Raw genomic sequence first — 22,479 nt, forward strand, 5'->3', positions numbered from 1 at the left:
ATACTCTTCTCGGGGGGGGGGGGGGGCGGGGCCGGACCGCCAAGCAGAGTGGATGCATGGCACTAGAGCTCCCACTATTTTCAGGCATTATGGCCCCAAAACGCACCTTCTGGCACTGAGTCACGGCAGGCAACTGCACTATGAGGTGCTAGGACCAGAGAACAGTAGGCGACGCGCTTCTGGGCCCGCGATTGGAGTGAAAACGGAGCTTTGAGGCCTAGTCAAACCTATCCGGGTGGTGAGTAGGGCGGACGGCCGCCGCCCTGCTATCCTGCCTGGCTGCAACACGGAGGTCCCCTAACACAACGGGGTGATGGCCCTGCTTCCCCCCCTCTGGGCCGGTGGGGGTCATCCCGGCCTACCCTGGGGTTCTACCCCGAGCGGGGACTTTGTTTATTACCTAAGATGGCGGCTGCGCCTGAATGGCACACTATGGAGAGGGCAGCCCTACGGGCAACTCAGGGAGAAAATCATTAGAGCAACCTACCTGTCCTGTGTCCCGACCTTGAGTGCTCCAATCGACACAGAGGACCTTGAGCGGAGACCATCTGACTGGCAAGCGACTCCAAAGGCACTCAGACTGTAAGCCGGCATGTTCCTGTACAAGCGAGCAACACGCACGACAGCCGAGGATCAGTATGAAGACCTCACACATACCCAGCTCCCATCCGCAACCGTCTGACACTACCTAACAAGCCACACCACAGCATCTTTATTCGGATAGAGCTGCACAACCCAGAACTGTGACCTGCCAGTGATGGGAGTTAGCTGCTCTCTGCATGAGGACTGGGGTTGCCTACTCTCTGCCTCCTGAATAACCACATTCAAGAGGAAGTTTCCCTCTCCTTTGGGAGAGGAGTCTCTGTTCGGAACCCAGGGTTATTTGTTTATTTGTTAATCACGGTGGCATAATTTTTTCTTTTTATATTTTAAGCAAACACCAACTGTGCCAGATTACCTAGCATATTTGTGTCTCTCTCACCTAATCTACTATAACTGTGCATTAAGTCTTTGCCTTGTTCCATCTTTCAAGCCCATCAGGCAGCGAAGCGCAGATTCCACATAAGTAAACAGGTAAGCGAGACTAGCCTGTAAAAGCTTGTGTGATACTCACAGATTACAATGCAAACATGATTATACTGCATGTATACATTCTGGTAGTTCGTGACACAGCATGCCAATTCTAAGATTAGATAGAGCAGCGATGTTACCATATATACTAAGCAAGCCTCAGATATTTTCAGCTAGCATGTTAATCCATAGGCTGTAACATTAATCAGTATACTGCATTACTAAACTCTAAGACAGGCAGATTTCTTGTGCAACTATTATCCGTTGTTTAGCCTTTAACATGTCTCCTATCTTGAATATAAAAAAAAAAAACCTGTGCTATGTATTTCAATGCCATACCTATGTTATTGTATGTTTCCAAACCTGCTTGCACCTGCTGTTGTGGCGGTACAAACATGATTGTTCAAACTATGCACAAATAAAATAAAGAATTAAAAAAAAAAAAAAAAAAAAATAAGTCCTGCGCTTAAACTCCCACTACTCCTGGGCGGCAGCAACAACTACAGTACACATCATCCCCAATGCATACAGTAAAAAAAAGAGTTACCTGAGCACTTCGCAAATCTTTATGTATATTTAAACAAATGGAGGTGATTTAGTAACTCCAATGGCCATTAGATGCAAGCCAACCTGCCATGTCAAGGCAAACCTCATAGATAGGTCCTACACTGCCTATTCACCTCGCTCCTTTGAGCTTCAGGCAAAGAAATCTCTAATGAGACAGAGAGGGGTATTTTTCTGAACCCCTACATACTTATTAACCCTTAATAGGGAACACATGGGGTGGGCAGCGCATTGTTACCGACCTTGCTGTGTGATACAAAAGTGAATACAAATACATAAAAATAAGTCATGCGCTCAAACTCCCACTACTCCTGGGCGGCACTCCTGTGTGTCCCTCCTGGACACACAAGGTAAGCTAACAGGAGGGTGGCTGCAGATATAAAAAAAATATGACTTGAATGTGTTTATGTCAGATTGTGTGTGAGTGTCAGGGTGTGCATCTGTTTGTGTGTGTGTGTGTGTGTGTGTGTATATATAGATGTCAGTGTCCTCCTGTGTAAATGTGTCTGTGTGTGCGCCCACATCTTTGTGTCAGGATGTGCATCTGTGTATGTGCATCTGTTAGTCAGGGTGAGCATCAGTGTGTCAGGATGTGTGTTTTTATGTTAGTGTGTGTATCTGTTTCATGGTGTGTGCATATGCCAGTGTTTGTGTCAAGTTGCGTGCATCTGTGTGTCAGAGTGTGCATTTGTGTGTGTACATGTCTGTGTATGCGAGTATTAAGGTGTGTGTGTGTGTATGTGTCAGTGTGTGTGTATGTGTCGGTGTGTGTATGTGTCGGAGTCTATATGAATGTGTATGTGTCAGTGTATTTATATGTATCTGTGTGTTAATGTGCATGTATATCTGTGTAAATATGTATGTATGTGGTAGTGTAAATGCAAACATCCAAGCAGTCAAAGACAAGTACAACATACAAACATACAAACACACCCCTACAATCTCACACAAATATTACATACAAACACACCCCTGCATTTAAACTCCAAAATTATATACAAACACACCCCTTCACCCAAACATAAATGTACATCCACATTTAAAGATGAACATTACATTCAAATACACCCCTAGAAGCAAATGCAAACATTACATACAAACACACCACTGTATTAAAACACTAAAACTATGTACAAGCACCCCTTCAAACACCAACACTATACATTCAATTATAGCGCCAGTATATGCCGCAGCGCTGTACAGGTATACAACTTTTGACAGAAAAATATTGAAATATTAAGGGCGTCTTTAACCTAAAAAGTTTGGGAACCACTGTCGTAGATTCCTTCATTATTGGTTAACCTGCACACTAATGGGCCCTTTTTAACTTTCAAAATAGCAGCCAATCAGAATATAGGTTTGATTTCAAAGTTATTTGCTAGTTATTTGCTAGTTTTCGTTCTTTTTGTTTTTCTTTTTTTTCTCTATATTTGCCATTACACACTTTTGTAAAAAACAAACAAACATATCTCTGTGCACTTTATTATATAAAATACGACTACATACAGGTACTACTGGATCATCAGAACATCTGGATGCTTTCAGTCACCTGACCATGCATGGCCATTGTACTCCAGCTCACAGCTGCCGTTGCCTAGCAACAGTGGTAACAATCAGCCCAAGTGGAGATATGATGTAAAATGATGATGTATCTGGGGTTCATTATCTGTTAGTCCAGAGTCGAGTAGACAGCGATTAACAGTTACTCCAGTCATAACCAGATTGGATCAATTTGGAAGATATCCAGTTTATAAAATGGAGACAAACCTAGAAATATCGGAATCTGATGAGTACGAGGATGACTTGCCGTAGGTTTATTTAAAATAGTTTGTTTTATATATTAGTAATGACATAATCATTAAGTTAGAAGGTAAATCCCTAGGTAACTACTTCTATGGCCGTCCATATATATATATATATATATATATATATATATATATATATAAATACAATTTAACAGGTTAGGATTTTTGGGTGACATTTTGGTTATCATTTCAATGTTCGATATTTAACTTGTGACCCTGGACATTATGACCTCAACCATACTGGATACTACCAGAACTATAATAATGATGTTAATGCTAGTCTCGCTAATTAAAATTATTTTTAAGATTAGGAATAAAAAAAAATTCAATGCAGATAAGAATTAGTTTAACAATTATCAAATGTTTAAAACAAACAATCTATTCTGTAAAGTCTAGAATGTTTGCCTATTTGAGAAAAAATATTTAAAAAATTTCCAAAGCGTAAGAGGGATGGGGGGAGATTTACAGTTGGAAATTTGATTAGAATAGTAATTAGCTATTTATTCCAAAATACACGACTATTTCCAACAATAGAAACAGGAGCACAGAATGATTCACTACGTATACAATGTGTCTCCATGCACTATGTTATATAAAATATATTTAATTATAAAAGTATCATTGGTCATCAGAACCTCTGGATGATTGCAGCTAGCTGACCATGCTTGTACATCACACTCTACCTACAGCTACAGACCAAACAACCTGATACAAAGCGTGATTGTGATACAAAATATCATGTACCTGGGTTTATTATCTGGTATATCCAGTGCTAAACAGTCCGTGATTAAACGTTATTACAGTATTAACCAGATTTGAAAATAAATGCCCTCCATAGGAAATGGAGGAAAACTCTGAATTATGTAAACCTGGGAAGCAACAAAATGATTTACTGTATGTTTATAGAAAAATATTTAATTTTATATATTATTAATGTAATGATATTGTTCGAACTTTAATCCTCTTTTAACTAGACACAGTTAATGTAAAGAAACAAGTAAATGACTCTGCAGGTGTGCATCCAATGCTATATATTAAAGGAACACTATAGTCACCTAAATTACTTTAGCTAAATAAAGCAGTTTTAGTGTATAGATCATTCCCCTGCAATTTCACTGCTCAAATCACTGTCATTTAGGAGTTAAATCACTTTGTTTCTGTTTATGCAGCCCTAGCCACACCTCCCCTGGCTATGATTGACAGAGCCTGCATGAAAAAATTTTTTTTACTTTCAAACAGACGTAATTTACCTTAAATAATTGTATCTCAATCTCTAAATTGAACTTTAATCACATACAGGAGGCTCTTGCAGGGTCTAGCAAGCTATTAACATATCAGGGGATAAGAAAATCTTAATTAAACAGAACTTGCAATAAAGAAAGCTTAAATAGGGCTCTCTTTACAGGAAGTGTTTATGTAAGGCTGTGCAAGTCACATGCAGGGAGGTGTGACTAGGGTTCATAAACAAAGGGATTTAGCTACTAAATGGCAGAGGATTGAGCAGTGAGGCTGCAGGGGCATGTTCTATACACCAAAACTGCTTCATTAAGCTAAAGTTGTTCAGGTGGCTAGAGTGTTCCTTTAATGGGCGATAATTTGTAAGGTTGGTTTGCTTTCAGTGACCACATCGTAGGACACAATTAGAGCTTTGTTTATTATGTTAAAACTAATTTTATTAACTGAAAGACTCCTCTCCAATCAGTTATATCAGTCTGGTGGAAGTTGTATGGTAAAGCTAGAAATAGATTGTAGTTCATTATTTAGGCAACTCATTTCAACACAGCTGAGGTTAAATAGTCTCTGTCTTTGGTCCCATATTTTCTAAAACAGCTAGAAAATGTAATAAACATTTTCAATGATGCTGAATGGTAAGAAGGTGACAGGTTCACTATAAATTGTAAATATCAGGGAATTTTCCGACAGACAACTTGAGGGACTGAGAGTTTATTGAAGATAACAGACAAAACAAATTAAACATCACAAATATCAGATGTACAAATGTAGACACTAAGCGCTAAGTACATGTTATTGCATTATTAACCTTCTCGTTAAATAGTCAAAGAATCCTGATTTCGATGGTTTCATGTTGTGACTGACATTTAGCAATGTGTTTAATTTAAACTATTTCCTTTTTTTTCCTGACAGTAAATTAGAGCAAGCTAACATCCTGTGGTCTAGCACTAACGTTTACATAGTGCAGGAATTGTTGGGCAGCGGCACCTTTGGTAACGTTGTGAAGGGTGTTATAAGAGCAACCAACGAAAATGTGGCAATCAAAATCTTGAAGGACCATCCACGTGTTGTTAAATATGCTGAGGCTGAGGTGGAAATCCTCTCCCAGCTGAACAAGGAAAACCCAGACGAATTTAACGTTGTTAAGCACTATGAGTATTTCCAACACAACGATAACATGTGCCTTGTGTTCGAGATGTTAGATATCAGCCTATACAACTTTATACAGAAACGCAACAATAGGCCGCTTCCTGTGAGACACATACGCCCTATTGTGCAGCAGGTGGGCAATGCACTGGATAAGCTAAAGAGTCTACAGATAATTCACACCGACTTGAAGCCAGAGAATATCATGTTGGTAAACACGTCCAAGTACCCATTCAAGATCAAGGTCATAGACTTTGGTTGTGCCATCCATACATCCAAGGTTCGAGTTCCAAGTTACATACAAACAAGATACTATAGGTAAGGGACATTTATTAGTCATAATTCACATTTCAAATAAAGTATAGATATCCTTTACATTTATGAAACGAGTATAAAGAATAATGTTAACTAGGTCTGGTTAATTATTTTGTTAACTTTCTTTATTGGATATTAGGAGATATTAGTGATATTTATGGCGTCTGATGGAGTGTAGCAGTCAGCTAGCTCTACACATGCACACAGGGCTGTTAAGGTGGACATTGATTTATCAGAATTTGCCCATGTGACATGGCTACTTGTTACAAAGCTCTCCGAGGGAGAAGGGATGTGGACAAAATATTCCCCCTTTCTTCTTCTTCAAAGCTTTGCATACCACACTGTCAGAAGACATGTCACAGGTATATTCTTTATAGAAAAGATTACAAAATATAGGTTCATGGGATCTCTGCCGAAATTCTCATATGTGTACAGAGTGATATAAAGGGCTTTGAGAAGCTGTGTAAATCTGCGGAATATGATAGAATATCAATTACATTCCAAAGCACCATTTAGGCAGTATTCCTCTATTATTCTCATTTTATAAAAACTGATCGCCATTAAATTAATTGGAAATGGCTGCAGACCGTCCATGGTCTCTCAATAAGCTAGGGGAAATGGGAGTTGGGTTTTGCTGAGCGCTCTATTAGCTGATATGTACTTGTGCTGAGTGTTCCACTGACAACTCTCAGGCAGCCAGATGAAGCAGAGCGAAGATTAAATTAATAGAAATAGTAACTATTTCAGTGGTTTACGTCTAATTTAAGCACTAAAGGGTAAATGATTTATCTAACCTTCTGACCTCTCTCCTTTTTATAAAATTCAGGTCCCCAGAAATATTGTTGGCATTACCGTTCTGGGAGGCTATCGACATGTGGTCTCTGGGGTGTATCATGGCAGAGCTATTTACAGGATATCCATTGTATCCTGGAGCATCTGACTATGATCAGGTGAGTTCAAATCTAATAGATATCTATGTCTAATTATATATTAAGGTCTCAGTCAGGAATCCAGAATTGATTCACATAGAAAGGTATCACAGAGCTGTTTTATTTGCTTATACAGACTGGAGTCAAAGTGCAAAGTTAAAATTATCAATTCTGTTTAAAGGATCACTACAGTGTCAGGAAAACAAACTCATTTTCCTGGCACTAAATTGTCCTTCAGTGTCCCCCCCCCCCACCTTCAGCCCCCCCTCCCGCTGGGCTGAAGGGGTTAAAACCCCTTCAGCCACTTACCTTTATCCAGTGCCTGGCTCTTTCGGCACTGGTGACCTCTCCTCCCCCTCCGACGTCAGCTCCCGAGTGGAGCCGAATGTCCATGCGCAGCCAGAGCCATGCGCGCATTAAAAACACCCATAGGAAAGCATTTCTCAATGCTTTCCTATGGATGTTCTCCGTGCTCAATGCGATTTTCACATTGAGCGTCGGGGAAGCGCCTCTAGCGGCTGTCAGGAAGACAGCCACTAGAGGCTCGATTAACCCTGCAATTTAAACATAGCAGTTTCTCTGAAACTGCTATGTTTACATCTGAAGGGTTAAAACCTGGGCGACTAAACAAAGAATTGTTGTGAATTAAAGATAGAAATTTGAAAAACTTAGGCAAAAGTGCAAATTTTGAAGAGCACTTCAACCCAACTGCTGTCATACATATTAGCCTGATGTTTGGGATACGGTTATTAACTCACCGCAATCCGTTGTTTAGTAAATTAACGCCTTACGAACGGAGGCAATTTGACTATATGGAATATGAATTTGACTATATGTCTGTTCAACCATAATTTACCTCTTCCATAAAAAGTTATCAACCATAAATTACCTCTTTCATATGAAGGACACCTACACTTATTATATATAATTTTGTTCAGGAGAAACAGAGCTCTCATGTTACATCATATATTCATATATGAAACACATTTTTAAAGCATGCACGTTAGCATACCTTTATTTTGTAGTTTAGGTAACTTTCTATAGACACATATAGCTGTATAATGAATGTATCTATTAAATCCAAACATTTTAATTTTAAGAAGTAATTGTACTCCAACTTTAAAATTTGATCATATTTGTATTTGAACTAGTTTTTAAACAAAATAAAGAATGAGTATCCCTGTGGCAAAAAGAAGTCAAAGCCTTTTAATAAAAATGTGTGCGGCGTTAGAATGTGGAGACAAACAGATTAGTTTAAATAAAAGGGTCAAAGTGGGGTCCGTGCTAATGTGGCGCACCCTTCCCTTTTACTTTGATTTCTTTTAGATTAGTTTATATATTTAGTATCACTGTATGTAAAGTTAAGTAATTTATATATTATTTCACAATGCTAGTTTACATTCATTTACTTGATTTTTCAAGTATAACCGTATAAAATGTTAGTTGCTGATAAGTTGTGGAAAGGCAGTAAATCAGACAGATTTGAAGCAGGTGATTATGGTTAATGATTGATTACGGGTACTTTACAGTTTTATTAGAAGCTGACGGTACTGGCATGAAAAGTTGTGACCTCTTGTTTCCTCCCTGCAGATCCGCTACATCACAGAGACCCAGGGTCTGCCCCCTGATAAAATGCTCGATTGGGGAATAAAGACCGAGGATTACTTTAGAATCAACGGTGAATGTGAGGTTTTATTATGGAGTTTAAAGGTGCGTCCTTTTATATCAACCATAGCCATGTTTATATAAAATAAAATGATATGTAACTCCTTCAGGATGTGGGGTTAAGCAAATCCTATGATATCATGACAGTCCCAGTAAATGACCTGCCATGAACTGGTTAAAGCAACATTTCGGGATTTGTATTTCATTTATTTTATTAAGTCAGATTAAGTTTTACACACTAACATTCAGCTATTTGGAAGTTCCGATGTGATCAAATTTCAATAATAGTTCCTCCTTAAAGTGTTTTACCAAGTTCCCCCTTTCTCAGTCAGCTTTGCAGCCATTTCATAAATAAACTTTCACAACCACATGGTAAATAAAAAAACTAAACTGTTTAGACTCAGGGAAAGCTGATGGGTCAGGTAATGGTAAGACATGTTTATTGGTTCCTTTCTAATATTAGCAGGAAACTAGCTGACACACTGTAGAATGCTACACTGAGTGATGTTCTCATTCCAGAACCTAATGGACAATCTTGTTTTTCCTCTTCTCTAGAGTAAAATACACTATGAATATGAGACTGGTATTAGACCAATGGAAAGAAGGAGATATGTCTTCAGCTCTCTTGATGATATGAGGAAGGTACTGTATTCCTGGGGCACTCACATTAATCCAAAATCACATGGCATCTTTCTCTCACCTCTGTGGCTCAGCAGAAAAAAAAAATACTTAAAGGAAAACTGTAGGGTCAGGAACACAAACATGTATTCCTGACCCTATAGTGTTACAACCACGACCCAGCCCCCCATGGGCCCCTCTTGCCTCTCTAAATATAGTAAAATCTTACTTGTATTCCAGTCTGGAGCTGCTGGCTCTGCCCCTGTTTCTCTTTGAACTGCCGATGCCTGCTGACATAATCAGAAGTGGTGGTCTGAGCCAATCACAATGCTTCCCCATAGGATTGACTGAGACTGTGAAGGAGGCCAATCAGCATCTCCTAATAGAGATGAATTCAATCAATGCATCTCAATGAGAAAAGTTCAGTATCTGCATGCAGAGGGAGGAGATACTGAATGTTTGGATGCATTTTAGGCAGCCATGACCCAGGAAGGATCTCTAACTCTGAGGAGATGGCCAGCGAAGTTATCACTAGGCTGTAATGTAAACACTGCATTTTCTATGAAAAGACAATGTTGACGGCAAAAAACCTGGAGGGAATGATTCTACTCACCAAAACAAATACAATAATCTGTAGTTGTTCTGGTGACTATAGTGTCCCTTTAAAAATTGTCTGGTTGGTCAAGCACAAAAGAGGTGGTGGAGCAATCTCTTTGTGCTGAACTTTGGATGTGAGGAGCAACAGCTTGGGGGCAAAAAATTGGATGAGCTTTGTTTGTACGGGAAGACCTTAAACATTTTGTCTCTCTACATAAACACTTTTCTTCATTTTGTTGTAACGTATGTGCTCCATTTTCCATTTTTAATATTTATTTTTTTACATGTAGCATTTTAAAAAGTATATATATTATGAAAGTATAAAACAGGAACCTATTTCTTGATTTTCGCACCCCTGCCTTATCTTCAGATACCTATCTTGTTACAAGAATCTGACGATCTGCCTAGAACCCCTACTAGTGTCGTCAGTAACATTGTGGCTATTTAGTCCAGAGCCTACCAAACCCAGTTGGGAGGTTGGTATGGAGTACTGAAAAGCAGCCAAATCACTTACTGAAGTTAGTGAATAATGTTGGCCCTATGACACTAAAAAAAACATACTGCTTTGTATATTTCTTCATGAACACTAACCTCACTAAACAAATTATCTTCTTATTGACTGTTTCTTTCTCTTTAGATAATTTTACCATCAAAGTTAGAGGGCAGTGACACGCTGGTGGAGATGGCTGACATATGGCAGTTTCTTGATCTGCTGAAGGAAATGCTTACTATGGACCCATACAAGAGGATAACTCCCATAGCCCTTCTCAGCCATCCCTTCATCACCATGGCTCACCTCCAGCACTTTACACGGAGTTCATAGTACGTGATTTTCCTTGTGCACTGGGAAGGTTGCTTGGAAATGGTGGGAAAATTGGTATCAATGTGGATGTAGGAGGATCAATCGTATTCATAAATAATATAGGAAGCTTAATATATCTACTAGAAAATGTAGAATTATATAAATTGTATGAGTAACCCCCAGCACTCTAGCTTTTTGCTGCCTCTCGCGATGGTTCATAGTATAACGGAACCCTTTAGGCATACTGTTCTGGCGCCCCCTCTATTATAATAAGTCAAAAAGCTGACAACCTCCTCTGCAGCCATGAGAGGTGAAAGTTTAGCGAGAGCTTCCTGCTCTGTGAAGGGTGTAGTGGAGGCAGGGAGCAGTGAAGTCAAACTGTCCTAAAAAGGTTTCATCACTTACATTGAGGGGTGTCAGGGCAATCCAAACACCATAACCACTGCAGCGCACTGATTGGTTAGGGTGCTTTGAGCTTTCCTAGAAAGAATATTGTGAGAGTATTTTTTAACTTTAACAGCAGCTAAAATGATGTTTCATTCAGGTCTGGGAAGGAAAGTTTTATTTAACGAGTCGTCATTTGTGTTTTCTTGCTCGTATAATTCCCTGTTTATTCAATTATTTTATTACTTTTTTGTCTATTACTTATCATTTGTTTTTATTTTTCCATAACTTTTTACTTGTTAATTTCTTAAAAATGTTTATCACTTCCTTGTTTTCAGTGACATTCTTCCTTTTTATATAATTTAATCTCACTGTCTTTGTCTCTCTTTTCCCAGCGTAAATCATTGCTTCCAGGCCATGGAGATAAACAAAGAACAGGTGAGTATAGTGATAGTCCTCCTTATGATCCCATTAAAAACCGGAGGGGAACTGTTAGGGGTGTCCAGTAGACAGCAATGTACAGCTGAAGATGTAATGGTTTCTCCAGCTTGTGGGATGGGGATCATTATTCATAACTCTAATTATAACGTCAACACAGACATAGAACAGGTAAAGGGATGATATTCTACTTTTACTAAATAAACCCTTAGTATTCATGAGAAAAATTTCAATTTTTGGGAATTGGGAAGAAAGAAAAGGAAAAAAAGAATGATCGCAACGAGAGACTTCTGGAACTTGTGAGTGCTTCCATGGGTGTAACTGGGTGCAAGAATCAAAGAATCTCAGTCCCCCCTAAGCAATGCATCTGAGTGAGATGATGGGACGAGTCTGACTGTGTGTTTAATTGGATGATTGTATGTAACCTTAACCCCTTAAGGACCAAACTTCTGGAATAAAAGGGAATCATGACATGTCACACATGTCGTGTGTCCTTAAGGGGTTAAAGGGATACTCTGGGTACCATAACAACTTCATCAATTGAAGTTGTTATGGTGCCAGGAAGTCCTATGTGCCTCCCTATCATAAAGGGTTAAACCGTCTATGAAGGGTTTAACCCTGTCTGCTCTGCATAGCGCCTTAAACCGATTCTGCATTAAATCCGGAGGCCTCGGACTTAGTACCACTGACTTGTTCCCTATTCATAAAACTGAGTGCAAAATGTACATTTTATGAATGGGTTGTGTTTACAATCAGTGTGCCGTGAATTCAAGGGTGTATCAGTGTGAAGTGCCCATAAATGTCAATGTAGGGTATATCTGGAAAGATATGTCAATGCTTATATGGAAAAGCAAGGTGTGTTTGTGTGTCGGGTTTGTGTACAATATAAGTGTGTATTTGTGTGTTGCTTTTTTTTTTGCATTTTCTTTCTTGATCGGAGGAATTCCAGGGCCCACTCAAAATTATTTGTGCTGTTTTTATTGTGTATCTCTGTGTATAAAATATCATTCATAGTGTCACACATATTACTATAAAAGTTGATACATGACATTGTCAAAGGGATACATTAATGAATAAATTCTGATTTTGTTTTTCTTTTGATTTGAAGCATGCAAATACTATCGCACTTTCAAATAAAACTGAGGCTGAGCCCCAGGGAGCATGTGAGAGTTCCCCATCAGCACAGATCGAGATCCAAGACCAGGTAAGGATGTACGCAATATGGCAGATTTGTCATTAAAGTTTTGGGTCACTAGATATTGACTAGAGGTAGAGACTTTACTAGAGAAATATCTCTGAACTTTATTATACACGGGAAAGAAAGATGACAATACTCTCTACATTACCGAAAGGAAGATCTTAGAACTATATTTATTGCTGTGGTTCTAAGGATAAATTACGTATTTAGAACAAATTGCTTATTCTGCTTACAGGTTGATAATTGTAGTACTGAGTGTGTGTGATTTATCACCTTCCCATGTGTGTCACTGTGATACACTATACACCAGTGGGAGGCAAACTTTGGCAGTCCAGATGTTCTGAACTACATCTCCCCTGATGCTTTGCCAGAATTATGGCTGTCAGAGCATTTTGGGAGATGGTTGTGTAACCCTGCTATACTCACTCTAACCTCATGGCACATAGCACAGCATAGCACAGCATAGCACAGCATAGCACATTGTGTTGACTTGTTATATCCTGTGTGCTTTCTATTTTATTCCTCAAAAAACAGGTGAGTATAGTGATAGTCCTCCTTATGATCCCATTAAAAACCGGAGGGGAACTGTTAGGGGTGTCCAGTAGACAGCAATGTGCAGCTGAAGATGTAATGGTTTCTCCAGCTTGTGGGATGGGGATCATTATTCATAACTCTAATTATAACGTGAACACAGACATAGAACAGGTAAAGGGATGATATTCTATTTTTACTAAATAAACTCTTAGTATTCATAAGAAAAATGTCAATTTAATTTGTGTTAACGCAGAGCAGCACATTTCGGGATTTATTTTCTCTCTTCATTTTCTATGCTATCATACAACAGGAGGTATGGCCTGAGCCTCCAGAAATGGAGACAGAGTCACCGAATGAAGAGGACAAGAAGGAACAGCTGATAGAAGAAGATTCTGGGAAGAAAGAAAAGGAAAAAAAGAATGATCGCAGCGAGAGACATCTGGAACTTGTGAGTACTTCCATGGGTGTAACTGGGTGCAAGAATCAAAGAATCTCAGTCCCCCCTAAGCAATGCATCTGAGTGAGATGATGGGACGAGTCTGACTGTGTGTTTAATTGGATGATTGTATGTAACCTTAAAGGGAGACTCTGGGTACCATAACAACTTCATCAATTGCAGTTGTTATGGTGCCAGGAAGTCCTATGTGCCTCCCTATCATAAAGGGTTAAACCGTCTATGAAGGGTTTAACCCTGTCTGCTCTGCACAGCGCCATCAACAGATTCTGCATTAAATCCGGAGGCCTCGGTCTTGGTACCACTGACATGTTCCCTATTCATAAAACTGAGTGCAAAATGTAAATTTTATGAATGGGTTGTGTTTACAATCAGTGTGCTGTGAATTCAGGGGTGTATCAGTGTGAAGTGCCCATAAATGTCAATGTAGGGTATATCTGGAAAGATATGTCAATGTTTTTTTTTTTTGTAAATCTCTTTTTATTTAGAAGTAGAAATGTAGAAATCAGAGTACGAGGCTCGCAGGCCCCTAAAACAACGTTCGTAGAGTACGAAAAAGCATTGGTGGATGCGCAGATCCAGATGAGTAGCGTAGCATGTATAAATCAACAAGATAAACAGGAAGTACTTCAATTGGGAACATTTGTAGTATATGGAATATAGGATCAACGGCAAGCATACCTATTCCTGTGTAGGGTTCGTAAGTCTGGTTACGTCACCATGAGGAGGCATAGGACGCGGTTACCTTCTAAATTAGGGATCTTACGTTAGTGCTCTGTCACGTTATAACTCAATTTCGTTGGGGTCGGTGGGTTGCCGCTTCGTGTGTTTATATGGGTGCTATCACCCCCAGAATTCCTTACGACAGAGCTCGAGCGTTGCTTAGGTCTCAATACGTTGTCCCCAAGGCGTGCCATCTCTATATCGGTCGCTATGTGTGAGATCAAGTCAAACGATCTAGGGTATTCTCCTTGCATTACGTGTGTACGTATTGGGTTGGGGGTTGTTTATCTAGAGTGTGCTTGATTGTGTGTGTTCCTGTCGACTTCCCAGGTGATATGTCAATGTTTGTATGGAAAAGCAAGGTGTGTTTGTGTGTCGGGTTTGTGTACAATATAAGTGTGTATTTGTGTGTTGCTTTCTTTTTTGCATTTTCTTTCTTGATTGGAGGAATTCCAGGGCCCAGTCACAATTATTTGTGCTGTTTTTATTGTGTATCTCTGTGTATAAAATATCATTCATAGTGTCACACATATTACTATAAAAATTGATACATGACATTGTCCAAGGGATACATTAATGAATAAATTCTGATTTTGTTTTTCTTTTGATTTGAAGCATGTAAATGCTATCGCACTAGCTAGCCAAACTGAGGCTGAGCCCCTGGGAGCATGTGAGAGTTCCCCATCAGCACAGATCGAGATCCAAGACCAGGTAAGGATGTACGCAATATGGCAGATTTGTCCTTAAAGTTTTGGGTCACTAGATATTGACTAGAGGTAGAGACTTTACTAGAGAAATATCGCTGAACTTTCTTATACTCGGGAAAGAAAGATGACAATACTCTCTACATTACCGAAAGGAAGATCTTAGTACTACAATTATCAAACTGTAAGCAGAATAAGCAATTTGCTCTAAATAAGTAATTTATCCCTAGAACCACAGCAATAAATATAGTTCTGAGTGTGTGTGATTTATCACCTTCCCATGTGTGTCACTGTGATACACTATACACCAGTGGGAGGCAAACTTTGGCAGTCCAGATGTTCTGAACTACATCTCCCCTGATGCTTTGCCAGAATTATGGCTGTCAGAGCATTTTGGGAGATGGTTGTGTAACCCTGCTATACTCACTCTAACCTCATGGCACATAGCACAGCATAGCACATTGTGTTGACTTGTTATATCCTGTGTGCTTTCTATTTTATTCCTCAAAAAACAGGTGAGTATAGTGATAGTCCTCCTTATGATCCCATTAAAAACCGGAGGGGAACTGTTAGGGGTGTCCAGTAGACAGCAATGAGCAGCTGAAGATGTAATGGTTTCTCCAGCTTGTGGGATGGGGATCATTATTCATAACTCTAATTATAACGTGAACACAGACATAGAACAGGTAAAGGGATGATATTCTATTTTTACTAAATAAACTCTTAGTATTCATAAGAAAAATGTTAATTTAATTTGTGTTAACGCAGAGCAGCACATTTCGGGATTTATTTGCTCTCTTTATTTTCTATGCTATCATACAACAGGAGGTATGGCCTGAGCCTCCAGAAATGGAGACAGAGTCATCGAATGAAGAGGACAAGAAGGAACAGCTGATAGAAGAAGATTCTGGGAAGAAAGAAAAGGAAAAAAAGAATGATCGCAACGAGAGACTTCTGGAACTTGTGAGTGCTTCCATGGGTGTAACGGGGTGCAAGAATCAAAGAATCTCAGTCCCCCCTAAGCAATGCATCTGAGTGAGATGATGGGACGAGTCTGACTGTGTGTTTAATTCGATGAATGTATGTAACCTTAAAGGGAGACTCTGGGTACCATAACAACTTCATCAATTGAAGTTGTTATGGTGCCAGGAAGTCCTATGTGCCTCCCTATCATAAAGGGTTAAACCGTCTATGAAGGGTTTAACCCTGTCTGCTCTGCACAGCACCTTCAATCGATTCTGCATTAAATCCGGAGGCCTCGGACTTGGTACCACTGACTTGTTCCCTATTCATAAAACTGAGTGCAAAATGTACATTTTATGAATGGGTTGTGTTTACAATCAGTGTGCTGTGAATTCAAGGGGTATATCAGTGTGAAGTGCCCTTAAATGTCAATGTAGGGTATATCTGGAAAGATATGTCAGTGTTTATATGGAAAAGCAAGGTGTGTTTGTGTGTCGGGTTTGTGTACAATATAAGTGTGTATTTGTGTGTTGCTGTTTTTTGCATTTTTTTCTTGATTGGAGGAATTCCTAGGCCCAGTCACAATTATTTGTGCTGTTTTTATTATGTATCTCTGTGTATAAAATATCATTCATAGTGTCACACATATTACTATAAAAGTTGATACATGAAATTGTCCAAGGGATACATTAATGAATAAATTCTGATTTTGTTTTTCTTTTGATTTGAAGCATCCAAATGCTATCGCACTAGCTAGCCAAACTGAGGCTGAGCCCCTGGGAGCATGTGAGAGTTCCCCATCAGCACAGATCGAGATCCAAGACCAGGTAAGGATGTACGCAATATGGCAGATTTGTCCTTAAAGTTTTGGGTCACTAGATATTGACTAGAGGTAGAGACTTTACTAGAGAAATATCGCTGAACTTTCTTATACTCGGGAAAGAAAGATAACAATACTCTCTACATTACCGAAAGGAAGATCTTAGAACTATATTTATTGCTATGGTTCTAGGGATAATTTATTTATTTAGAACAAATTGCTTATTCTGCTTACAGTTTGATAATTGTAGTACTGAGTGTGTGTGATTTATCACCTTCCCATGTGTGTCACTGTGATACACTATACACCAGTGGAAGGCAAACTTTGGCAGTCCAGTATTTCTGAACTACATCTCCCCTGATGCTTTGCCAGAATTATGGCTGTCAGAGCATTTTGGGAGATGGTTGTGTAACCCTGCTATACTCACTCTAACCTCATGGCACATAGCACAGCATAGCACAGCATAGCACAGCATCGCACATTGTGTTGACTTGTTATATCCTGTGTGCTTTCTATTTTATTCATCTCTTTACAGAGAAATCTACACACACACACACACATACACACACACACACACACACACACACACACTGCTCAATTGACTCCTTCAATGAGTACATTCTGATGCTATTCTTTTTTTTCATGGCTAGCATGCTCAAGATGGACCTTTACTGGAAGAGTCAAGCGAAGTAGAAGAGAACTGTGAAGTAGTTATAGAGGATGTGGTACCTTACACCCAGGAAAGACCAGCTAAGTGCGGGAAGGATACATCAGATGTAAACGAAATCGAAATCCTGAGTGAGTTTGATGAAGGCGACAAAGAACAGGAGGAGAAAAAAAAGAAAAAGAGGGGATCCTGCATGAGACGCTTGTTACGATCCTTGTGCTGCTGCTTCCACAGAAAACCAAAGAAATTGAAGGTGAACACACCCGAGACCTCAGATGTCATCATATATCAAGTCCATGGACTTCGCAATTCGAGCAGTGAAAGCAGCACAGATAGCAAAGCCGCAGCTTCCACCCACTCCTCCCTGCCATCAGAGCGCAGTGCAGGTATGCTGCGGAAATGGAAATGTGTCAACGACCTGTCTCAAATAGGAATGTGAAAACAAAAAACCTCTTCATAAACATCAATAAAATATCAAGGCATCCCATCAATGAGAATCAAGATTGGGGAAAACCTTCCCGCTGCCTGTATGGATGAAAGCAACATGTAACAAGCACAGCACCTTAAAATGCATAACACATTGGGAATCCAGCTGAAAATTGATAATGAAGTGGCCACGAGACTGGGGCATATTTACCCTACAAGTTCTGACCTCAACTCTGCATGCTCCTTCGCATTTTCTGGGACTTTTCTCTTAATAAAGCCTACTGGACAGCCATATATTCTGTGATTTACAACACCACTAAGGTCCATAATACCACTACAACCTGAACAATTTCTCCTGAACATGTTCCCCCTGCTACTGAAGATTACATGTTCTCACAGCCACGAGAACCAACATTGCTGGACATTGGAAAACAAACCTGCAACCACTGATTCACTCACTAGTGACCTCCCTGAAACAGACAGCAATATAAAGAGATGACCCATAAACTCACTGACACTCTATCCAAATTCAAGACAATACCAAGTACCAGAATGCCCATTAAGGGACTCTCCAGTGCCAGGAAAACAAACCGTGTTCCTGGCACTGCAGGTCCCCTCACCCTCCCACCCCCCCTCAAGTTGCTGAAGGGGTTAAAAACCCTCAAGTGACTTACCTGTATCCAGTGCTGATGTCCCTCGGCGCTGGGTCAGGCTCTGCCTACGCTCCCAAATGGGTTCAGGAGCACCAAGATAGATTCTGTTAGTCTACCCTTACTGGACAAAAATAAAAAACACCTTTATTATAGGGTATATATATGTTCCCCAGAAGAATAATAAAGGAAACGTATAAAAGATACTAACACATCTAATAAAGAAAATGAATAAATCAAATTGGGGGAGATAGTAGTGTATATATGAGATAGGAGTGAGCAGTTTAATCCTTATAACCATACAGCTAGAAGTTCCTTTAAATCTCCATATAATCTATGTGAGGCATGAACTGTGCCTACTAGTAATAGTGTGGACACCGGCACTTTGTGTGTTCACTTGGTGGGGGGAGCGAGATGAGATTTATAGGAGTTGATGCATTATCAGTTTGGAGCTATTAGTATCTAACTGTCAGTACTGTTGGGACAGCTGTGCTCAGCCACTCTGTAACTCTGTTAGCAGCTACTTTTGAACGGTGGTGGCAACAAAAGTATCCATGGTTAACATAATTGTAACTATACAGAATCTATCATTTGGGCTCGTGACCACCTCCAGTTCTCATATTTTGCTATAAATTCAAAGGGTTAACCCCTACATTAGATTCTGTGGACACACTATAGATCCCATTTATTGGGAATCCTACCACTTTATACTTCTGCCTACGCTCCTCCCCCGCCGATGTCAGCCAGTGGGGGAGACTTATTGCGCATGTGCGGCCGGCGGCGAGGGAGACCTAATGCGCATGCGTGGCAATGCCGTGCACGCGCATTAGACCTCCCCATAGGAAAGCATTGAAAAATGTTTTCAATGCTTTCCTATGCAGATTTTGGCGACGCTGGAGGTCCTCACATAGCGTGAGGACGTCCAGCGACGTTATAACACTCTGTCTAGTAGACAGCCACAAGAGAAGGACTTAACCCTGCACGGTAAATATTGCAGTTTATGAAAACTGCAATAATTACACTTGCAGGATTAAGGATAGTGGGAGTTGGCACCCAGACCACTCCAATGGGCAGAAGTGGTCTAGGTGCCTGGAGTGTCCCTTTAGGACTCGTTAGTGCTGCCGGGGACAAACCTTTCATTATTCTTCCTCCTCTTCATTTCATATCCCTTACTTCTGCTCTTTCTCACTTAGCCTTTTACACTTCTCACTTCCTACATCCCATTGATACCTACATATCTTCTCTCTACATGACAGTCTTCCTGAATCACACATACAGTACTTACATGACGTCAATTACCTCTGAGACCTATATTACGTTTGATGTGATGTATAATTTACTGACTGTACATTTGAACTTTTATGTTTTATTTTATGTTTGTAATATTGATTGCTATTGTCATGTAATAATTACCAAATTGAAAAAAAATCTCAATAAAATATACACATTTAAAAAAATTAATTAATTGAGTAATTCGTTATTTGTTAACAGTCGCTTTAGTTACACATAAAAAGTGTTTGTGGTGGTGAGGAGATTCTTATCATATTTTGGTGAGTTAAGATTTGTGATAGACTTAAATCCTGTCCTAGATCTGAGATTCCCTTTCCAGATGTTGCCAGCCCTTGGCAATAAGACAGGCGATATAACTTTCAGTCGTAATCCAAAAGCTGGTCAGTGTGTCTATGAGTCAGCCTTTCCCACCAGTCGCAGAGAGAGTAAGGAACTATTGATGCAGCCTCATATTTTACAGATGATGTTAATCAAGGACGTTTTTGTGATTTGCCGAATCAGCCCACATCGGCCTCATAACCCTGCTCTCTCTCTTAGGCCCACAATAAAGTGACAACATAAGTCTTTTGCCTCTTTTTATTTCATGGGAGAACGTTCTTGCATTTGGAGATTTACGTTTTATCAAAACGTTCCAAAGTTCTAGTTTATAGATTATTTTTCCTGGTAATTACATCAGGGGTTTATCTTGGGTCCTCCCACTGTCAATGTCCACAATCTAAAAAACAAAAAGAGAAGGGTAGTGGTGGTAGCACTGCTACTACCGTAGTACGACTGAGAGAGGGTTTACATCCCTTCTAAATATTGTCACATAACCAGAAACAATAGAGAAAAGGGATGAATATTTGTTGCCTTAAGAATACGGCACCTGGCAAAGGATATTTAACAATTTACCGTATATACTCGAGTATAAGCCGACCCGAATATAAGCCGAGGCCCCTAATTTTACCCCAAAAAACTGGGAAAACTTATTGACTCGAGTATAAGACTAGGGTGGGAAATGCAGCAGCTACTGGTAAATTTCTAAATAAAATTAGATCCTAAAAAAATTATATTAACTGAATATGTATTTACAGTGTGTGTATATAATTAATGCAGTGTGTGTGTGAGAGTGCTGTGTGTGTGTATGCAGTGTGTGTGTATGCAGTGTGTGTATGAGTGCAGTGTGTATGAGTGCAGTGTGTATATAATGAATGGAGTGCAGTGTGTGTGTGTATGAGTGCAGTGTGTGTATAATGAATGCAGTGCAGTGTGTATGTATGAGTGCAGTGTGTGTGCATGAGTGCAGTGTGTGTGTATGAGTGCAGTGTGTGTGTGTATGAGTGCAGTGTGTGTGTGTGTGTGTGTGTGTGTGTATAATGAATGCAGTGCAGTGTGTGTATATGAGTGCAGTGTGTATATGAGTGCAGTGTGTATATAATGAATGCAGTGCAGTGTGTGTATGAGTGCAGTGTGTGTGTATGAGTGCAGTGTGTATGCAGTGTGTGTATAATGAATGCAGTGCAGTGTGTGTATATGAGTGCAGTGTGTGTGAGTGCAGTGTGTATGAATGCAGTGTGTTTATAATGAATGCAGTGCAGTGTGTGTATGTATGTGCAGTGTGTGTATGTGCAGTGTGTGTATGTGCAGTGTGTGTATGTGCAGTGTGTGTGTATGAGTGCAGAGCATTGGTGGGGGGTGGGCATTTTATTAATTATTATTTAATTATTATTTTAATATTTTTTTTAAATGTTATTTTTTTTTAGGTAACTATTTTTTTTTTATTTTATTATTATTTGTATTATTATTTTTATGTTATTATTTTAATTATTTTTTGTTTTATTATTAATATTTGTATTTTTTCGTCCCCCCTCCCTGCTTGTTAGCTGGCCAGGGAGGGGGGCTCTCACTCCCTGGTGGTCCAGTGGATGGGCTGTAGGAGGGGGCTGTCAGGAAGCTGTTACTTACCTTCACAGCAGCTCCTGTCAGCTCCCTTCTCTCTTCTCCGGTGCGTGCAGCTCCCAGGTCAGCTCCCTCTGCAACTCTCGCGGCCGCGCGGAGCGTTGCCACGGTAACCCGTGGCAACGCTCTGACCCCGCGGCTCTCGCGAGAGTTGCAGAGGGAGCTGACCTGGGAGCTGCACGCACCGGAGAAGAGAGAAGGGAGCTGACAGGAGCTGCTGTGAAGGTAAGTAACAGCTTCCTGACAGCCCCCGGTCCATGTCTGTATTATGGCAATGAAAATTGCCATAATACAGACAACTGACTCGAGTATAAGACGAGTTAGTGTTTTTCAGCACAAAAAATGTGCTGAAAAACTCGTCTTATACTCGAGTATATACGGTATATAACAAGGACCACAACAAGGCAACTTGCACCATCACGCTCTGACTTTAACCCCTTGAAGACCAATGACGGTTCAGGACCGTCATTGGTAACATACCGTTGAACCATCATAATGGAAAACAGATGGTGGGAGCGATCGGAGATCGCTTCCGCCGAAATCCC

The 22,479-nt window shown here is 39.9% G+C and overlaps 1 protein-coding gene across 1 annotated transcript; it reads left to right on the top strand.

Moving 5' to 3' along the window:
- Positions 1 to 3,390: 3,390 nt before the first annotated feature.
- LOC134570670 (homeodomain-interacting protein kinase 2-like) lies at positions 3,391 to 15,776 on the top strand. The gene is made up of 12 exons (XM_063428602.1): positions 3,391 to 3,443; positions 5,586 to 6,137; positions 6,961 to 7,084; positions 8,654 to 8,773; positions 9,284 to 9,370; positions 10,581 to 10,765; positions 11,525 to 11,567; positions 12,676 to 12,771; positions 13,300 to 13,470; positions 13,610 to 13,747; positions 15,092 to 15,187; positions 15,696 to 15,776. Exons 1-12 carry the CDS (start codon positions 3,391 to 3,393, stop codon positions 15,774 to 15,776), a joined length of 1,746 nt encoding a protein of 581 aa, XP_063284672.1.
- The last annotated feature ends 6,703 nt before the right edge of the window (positions 15,777 to 22,479 follow it).

This window comes from Pelobates fuscus, chromosome 8 (assembly GCF_036172605.1).
Source record: "Pelobates fuscus isolate aPelFus1 chromosome 8, aPelFus1.pri, whole genome shotgun sequence".
Classification (NCBI taxonomy): domain Eukaryota; kingdom Metazoa; phylum Chordata; class Amphibia; order Anura; family Pelobatidae; genus Pelobates; species Pelobates fuscus.

Excerpts from the sequence above, each read along its gene's own strand:
- LOC134570670 (XM_063428602.1), top strand. The coding sequence starts at position 3,391 with ATGGAGACAAACCTAGAAATATCGGAATCTGATGAGTACGAGGATGAC. Across the intron at positions 9,371-10,580 it reads CTCTTGATGATATGAGGAAG|ATAATTTTACCATCAAAGTT; the intron begins GTACTGTATTCC and ends CTTTCTCTTTAG. Across the intron at positions 12,772-13,299 it reads AGATCGAGATCCAAGACCAG|GTGAGTATAGTGATAGTCCT; the intron begins GTAAGGATGTAC and ends CTCAAAAAACAG.